Source organism: Cariama cristata, unplaced genomic scaffold (assembly GCF_000690535.1).
Source record: "Cariama cristata isolate BGI_N322 unplaced genomic scaffold, ASM69053v1 scaffold10882, whole genome shotgun sequence".
Taxonomy (NCBI): domain Eukaryota; kingdom Metazoa; phylum Chordata; class Aves; order Cariamiformes; family Cariamidae; genus Cariama; species Cariama cristata.
This window is the reverse complement of record NW_009605549.1, coordinates 8,655-15,916: the sequence shown is the minus strand read 5'-3', so window position 1 is coordinate 15,916 and position 7,262 is coordinate 8,655. Positions and strand designations below refer to the sequence as shown.

At 46.1% G+C, this 7,262-nt stretch overlaps 1 protein-coding gene across 1 annotated transcript in view; it reads left to right on the top strand.

The window, feature by feature from the left end:
• SYT13 (synaptotagmin XIII) overlaps positions 1-5,514 on the top strand; it is a 14,536-nt gene extending 9,022 nt beyond the window's left edge. Inside the window, exons 4-6 of the mRNA XM_009696011.1 lie at positions 137-450; positions 4,629-4,758; positions 5,033-5,514. Coding sequence (XP_009694313.1) covers positions 137-450; positions 4,629-4,758; positions 5,033-5,337 — 749 coding nt within the window. The 3' untranslated portion in view covers positions 5,338-5,514. The remainder of the gene's footprint in view (positions 1-136; positions 451-4,628; positions 4,759-5,032) is intronic.
• Positions 5,515-7,262: the final 1,748 nt, after the last annotated feature.

Genomic DNA, 7,262 nt, shown 5'->3' with positions numbered 1-7,262 from the left:
CCGTGCAAGCGGGAATGGGGGTCAATGTCTATGCAGCTGTTTTATTTTATGGCTCTCATGAAATAAGCAACTTAGCCACAGATATTTCAGGGCTGTCTTTTGTGAGAGGTCCTTACAATCAGTCTTTCTTTTCCAGCTATGCATGGCAGAGTGGGTGGGGACCAAGACGCTGGTTGCCATTGCTACGTACTGGGCACACTGGTGAGCAAGTCTGGTATCGCTGAGGCCCAGACAGAGCTGAAGAAGAAGGTGCTTCATACCCTCTGGGAGGAGGTCCTGCGATTCCCATTAATGGAGGAGGAGATGCCAGAGGGGACACTGACTCTCACCCTGAGAAACTGCGACAAGTTCTCCAGACACAGCATTGTGGGAGAACTCAAACTGAGCCTTGCTAACATGGAGGGGTCCTTCGGGACGGCCCAGTGGGAAAGGCTAAAGACTCCAGAGAAGGTATGGACTCAGTCTGTGTTGGTAGTCCAGAAACTCTAACGATTAACTGTTCGGACAAGAGAAGCCCTCTTCCAAGATGGCTGCATGTCAGTGGGTGGCTTTATTTGTCTGGAGCCAGGTTTAGAGGGGTGATGTGTGACTGCAGAGGTCACTCAGCACTGCTCTGTGTTGGTCTGTAGCTAAACATTTCAGAAAGCAATCAAAGGCCCATCAACCCAGCCCTCCCATCCACAGCTCCCAGCAGTTAAGATGTGTCAAAATTCCCTCTCCTCCTCCCTCAATTACATAACAATCTGACACTGATATCTGTAATTCAAAGCCTATGTCTAGAAAAAGTTACGTGAGTTTCTGTGAATTAGCGATGCAGGACTGTGGTGGCAAGAGCTGAAATACCAGAGAGTGCCTACAGAGCACTCTGCAGAGCTGGGTGTGGATAGGGCACACGATGGCCCCTCAGGGAGCCTTAAATTAGGAGTGAAATACATTGTTGGGACTGAAATGTTGGACTGAAGACCACTTATCCTTACTGGGATCAATCCAGAGCTATTCGTTCTGACAGATGTCAAAATACACTCATTGCACCATATTGGTTTTCTTAAACGTCAAAACCTCCCTTTCCCTCCTTACCCACACCTTCCCAACTGCACAGACAGGGAAAATGGAGGGAAGGATTCCAACAGTACTTGAAGCAGATACAGGAGATGCTTCATGTGCACTAACTTCTTGCACATTTCCTCAGAAGCCTTTTCCCTGCCATGAACTAGATTATTCTTGCTACTAGTACATCGCTACAAACAGCTACCCATCGTACTCTGGTATGGTACGGGATGAGCAATGCAAAATAACACCAGCATTGCCGCTAAGCATGCTGAAATAAATTATTGCCTGTCACCATCAGGCGTGAGGGCTTTCTGCTGAGCTGGCCACAGACACAGAGCACAGAGTTAGCATTTCTGATTTCCTATAATGCTAATTTATCTGATTGCCACTTGAATGCTAACAGGCCTGGCCACTCTAAAAAAACCTCCAGCAGAGAGATGCAGCAGAAACAAAAGGGTAGTCTGAATCAGTTTAACAAACTTCAAGCGCAAGGCTAAATATTTGCCTAATAGCTGTAAATTGAACTGAGTTCTCAGTCCGCTGCTGGAAAAAGAGATGTCCAAAAGAAATTATTCCAATATAATGATTTCAATTACTAAACTGAGATAGATGGAGCCTCCTACTGCAATATACTGTAGTATCTGCTTTGTAAGCAGTACCCAAGGAACAGCCTGTTCGCAGCAATGGTCAGTTGTCACTCAAGTACACCTGATGGAGTCCTGACATGCTGGGTATTCTGCCTTGGTCCAGCTTCACAACTATGCCTAGAAACAGGGCAGCATTCATTTCTTCTCCAGGCTGACAGCACAAGGTTAACACTAACAGTACTGCTGAACAGTGTCCTAGTTTGAGCTGAGGATGTGCAGTGAAAGCTGAATTTGCGTCATCTGGGACCTGAGAGAGCCAACCATCGCACAGATAGCTTATATACAGATCCTGAATCATTCATTGAGAACCAGAGCGGGAGGGAGTGAGGAAGAGCTGATCAAAAATGAGGAGCTATTTTTGACAGCATCCATCCCGGAACAAAGTTACTGGGCTTTGTTTAAAGTCTGACATTTCCTTGAAAAGCCACGAGGGGCAGAAATTTCATTCCTACCTTCCCACTAATTCTCCCACACACAAGGGAAGGAGCTCAGAGAGGAGCTTACAGCTAACCAGGTAATGTAATTAGTATTCAGGAATTCATGGAGTCCTGTGAGCAATGCAAAGTGTAGATATTGCAGACTGATATCCTTATCTTGTCTTCCTTCCCTCCCACTGCTTTGCTAATGACAGTGATGATAGTGGCTCCTTGCATAGCACCTTCCCTTTTGTGATTTTACGGTGCCCTGCACACGTAATTCATTGATGACCCCCTGATGCTTTTTATCCTTATCGCACAGAAAGGAAGACTGAAGCTCTGGTGGTTATGTGAGTTTGCAAGGTTGCAGCACGAAGTGCAGGCTATGGATTTAATAGGAAAAAAAAAAAAAGAAAGAAACAAAACCCAGAAGGAAGGGGAAGGAAAAGTACCTCTGGCTTGGTCTCTTCACGCACAGCTCCAGCAGAGCCCAACCATTGTAGGGTTTGGTTTCATGTGGGTACAGGCTGGTCAAAAACTTGATCAGAATATTGGGAGCTAGAAAGCCAAAAGCACAAGATGTGACTTGAGTATACAATGTGTGCGTTGGTGTGTGCGTGTCTGCGTGCACGTTTACAGAGCCCTGCCACCCCCGACCCTCCCCAATCTCCCCTGCATCTATCTGTGCCTGGAGCTACAGGAACCAAATTCTAGCCAAGGGCTATAGAGTGGGACCTGGTGAGAAGTAGAGGGGATAAATAAACAAAAGCAGCTTACGACTTGCCTAAACTGTGGTTTTGTATTGAGATGCTATTTGTTTTTGTCCCTCCATGTACAAACACTTATTCTTTTGTAGAGGACATACAGCCATTTGAATCTGCTTCTGTTTGTTTTTATGTGTGTTTTTTTTTAAGATCCACTTAGGTTTAGGACAGGATTTATGGGAGTGAAATGCATACGAGCCCTTCATGGCTACCTGAGTGCATGAAAAAAAAGATTTACTTGGGCTGATTTCGGATTGAATTTCAGGTTTCCTTGCTAATGGCCTCCCACCTGATTTGTGCACGACAAATAAGTCATTCAAACCAGACAGCGATGACAGCCATGTTTTCTGGAGAGTCAATCAGCTCACGCAGAGCGTAGAGGGGCCTGTCCTTGCCTGTTGCGAGTAACCGGGTGAAAACTTAATTTGAAATATTTATGGCTCACTTAGAAGCGAGAGCGCAGAGCACAGAAATGGCCTGGAGAAGGGCTGTCTGTCCTAAAGCGTGTAGATCATGCTAAGGACTCCAAAGGGAGTCTATTGAATTGACATTGGCTTTCTGGGACTCTTCTGGGTCATTAACCTCACACTAAACCAGATTTCTGTCACAAACTCCTACTCACTGAGAGAATAACGACTCCCCTTTTGCCCCTCACCACAGGCTGGCAGCTCTGCACACACCGGCGTGGGCTTTCTCTCCTTCCCGCCGGTTCCTGAGGAGGAAATGGCACTGCTTTCCCAGGGGAGAGCGATGGCTGAGGTGGTTACCTCGTCCCTCAGCTTCCCCCTCCGGGGCTGCTTGTCCCGGGCAAGCGGGAAGGCAAGGGGAGAAAGGTCAGGAGGCTAAGAGGCCAATCACTAATGGGAAGAAAGGAATAAAAGAAAAGAAAAGAAAAAACAAAAGCGTGCCCCCCCCCCCCCCCCCAGTCCGCCCTCGACAGAAAAATCAAGTGTGAAAAAAAAAAAAAAAAAAAAAAAAAAAAAAACAAAACCCCCCCCCCCCCCCCCCAAGTGAGCGCCTGATGGTTCAGAGCTTTTTGCCCTGGAGGAAATCCCGCCGGGGCAGCAGGGAGAGCTGCTCACAGGCCTGAGGGGAGACAGGCCGGGGAGGAAGAGTAAAGTACCTTGCCGAGCTGATGGAGGATTTTAGGTTGGCTGGTTTTTTTTCCCATAGCAAATAAGGGTGTCAGAGAAGGTTCAACTCCAGCTCCAGGGTCTGGCTGTGTGGCACAGCCCCGCGTATTGCCCGCTCTTTCCCAGGGAGCCCTACACTCCTGCTAGGCACTGTGGACCGGGGTCCACGTCTCCTCAGAGCCTCCTGACAAAAAGAGCAGCTGACCTGAAGAGTGAGTTATGAAAAACAGTAATGGAAGTAGGGGACATAAATAAAGGGCAGCTAGATAATCTCTCAAAAAAGGAGTATCGGACTGCTTGCATGTAGTTCAGCCCCAAATCCTCTTCTCCTGACTAAATATTCCACTAAAAGTAGATGTTAGGAAGTACAACCACTTTCCAGAGACAAAAGAAAGCATAATTCACATGATCGGGGCCTTACGAGTGGAGGAGCCCTCTCAGCCATCTTTGCCAGTTTTATTCTCATCCAGTGTAACTGGAAAGATCTCCTGTACAAAGACAGGGAGACAACTTGGTCGGTCCACCACCTTCCACCCATCACCTTGTACTATCTACTTTTCCTAATGTTATGGTCAAGATTGTACAAAAAATAAACCCTTCCTGTGTCCCCACTTCCAGGAGCCGTCTACGGGCCACGGGGAGGTTCTGCTCTCTATCAGCTACCTGCCAGCAGCTAACCGCCTGCTGGTGGTGATTATTAAAGCTAAAAATCTCCATTCCAAGCAGCTGAAAGATCTACTTGGCAACGGTGAGTAGAATAGCAAGAAAACAGAGACTGTTGTTTCTGCTATTATGTAAATCTAGAAAGAAAGTGGGAAGGTTGGTATTTGGCAGAAAAAAATAGATGTTTGGCTTAGAAAGCCAAAGAGATTTGAATAATTTCTAAAAAGTGAAAACCAAACCCCCCAAGAACAATGTTTCTTATGTTCTCTCTCTCAGTCTGATGTCACGGGTTAAAATTCTCTTGCATTCATTTTGTTGCATGCTGATTAATACAGTGTCTCCCTCCACTTCCTATACAGATGTTTCTGTCAAGGTGACACTGAGGCATCAGTCCTTGAAGCTGAAGAAGAAGCAGACCAAACGTGCAAAACACAAGATCAACCCTGTGTGGAATGAGATGATCATGTTTGAGGTGCCTCATGAGCTCCTGCGTGCCTCCAGCGTGGAGCTGGAAATGCTGAGCCAGGATGGGGCTGGGCAGAGCCATGTGCTCGGCAAGTGCAGCCTGGGCTTACACGTCACAGGCACGGAGAGGAACCACTGGGAAGAAATGCTGAGGAACCCCAGGAGACAGATAGCCATGTGGCACCAGCTCCACATGTAGGCTCCTCAAGATTACTGCCAACCGGATTTCCACCGGGCCTCTGAGCCTGGGGGAATAAGCTGCATTTCACCTTCCACCTTCCCCTCCACAAAGTTGCTCGGCACAGCATTTTTCTTACACCACCTTCTCTGATTTTCCTGCCTCATCCTAGCCCAGGAAACTGTCTGGAAAATGTATTTTAAAAGACAATCTCTCACCTAATCAAGTGATTCTCTCAAATAAGGGGTTTGGCTGCCTGGATAATTGGAATTAATTTTATTAACCTGCCCGCTGTCATTTCTGCGAGGTCCTTGTTTCTGTAGAGGAGCAGAGGGGAACAAAGATATCATGGAAATGTAAACCAAGCCTTGGCATCTGGCACTGTCACCCAAGTCCCTTGATGAGTGCTGGTTGCATAATCACAAACATGCAGCAGATGTTTTACCAGTCACTGTTTTTCATAGTACTTTACAAGACTGTGAGAAATGAAGATCACAAAACTAACTTTGACTGCAGACCCGAAGTATCAGTATGAAAGAGAGAGTGAAGCCAATGTGCAGTAGACGGATACCTAGAAAAAGATACATAACTAAGGGAGAGAACAGAGGAAGAAGAGAAAGTAAGACAGTCAATACTATCATCCTGTGTAGCCTTTGAAACCACCACTGCCAAACAAGAAGTCAAATACCTTCCTTTACTTTCATTTCCTGGAGTGTTTGATACCTTGTATTTAGGATTCATGAAAACTGCTGAAAACATGAATGTTTCAGGATCCTTTATACCTATGTCTTCTATCTTTCTACAGTGTCACCCAGGAAGAGCCTAAATATGGACAAAAAGTTATTGTTGATGTTATCTCCAAAAACTTGGACCAAATCTTTCTGCTTACTGCCATCTTTTCTGTTTGGGTTTTTCTGAGCTAGAAAGTTTCAAACACTCTAATTATATTCCAGGCAACATCTAAGACCAGGCAAAAGAAGTAGGATCATTTCATACCTTAGCAGTTGATTGATGGTTTTGGTTTGACAGTTAACTATCACACTCAGCTCCTCATACCAGCATTACTCGAAGACAACCCTTAAGAACTGCCATGTATTTCATCACTTCCAGACAGAAGGAATTCACTGACTAGACAGACTCTCCAGGGCTTGTTTTTTTGTGTGCACTTTCAAGATTTGACGTGGCTTAAATGTTACTGTTTACTCTCCTTTTCTTGTGTCTAGATGGACTGAAAGTCTGGCATTGGCAGTGATGATGTTATGACCTCATCAGCACACCGCTTGTCCTACCACTTTATTTCAAGTAGTAGACACAGCTTTAAGGGACTTCCATGGGGATGAGGCATCTAAAAATGTGAAAACAGAACCATATAGTTTGTAGCGCTGAAAAACTCAGAGAACTTTGTATTTGCAGGGTCAGCTTGATCCTCTGTTTAATTCAAAATATCAAGCTAGCCTTTATCTAGCGTCCATCCCATTTTGATGGCTTAGTCGAACAAGTCTAGCAGATTGTCAAGTGAAGGCTGCCATCCTGTTGGCAAAGGGGAACCACCAGAAACGGTGTCTGAAAACTGGCTGAAGCGCCAGGCACAGATGGTTATAAAGAGGGGAATGAAGTTCCGCTGGAAGCCGGTCACGACAGGTGACTGGGGTTGGTAGTGGGACTGACACTGTTTAACATCTTCAAAAATGACCTGGATAATGGGGCAGAGCGTGCCCTCAGCAAGTTTGCAGATGATACAAAACTGGGAGTAGTGGTTGATACGCCGGGCAGTTGTGCTACCATTCAAAGGGACCTTGAGAGGTTGGAGAAATGGGCTGACAGGAACCTCATGGAGTTCAGTAAGGAGAAGTGCCAAGTCCTGCACCTGGGGAAGAGCAACTCCATGCACCAGTGCAGGGCTTGGGGTTGACCATCTGGAAAGCAGCTTTCCAGAAAAGGACCCA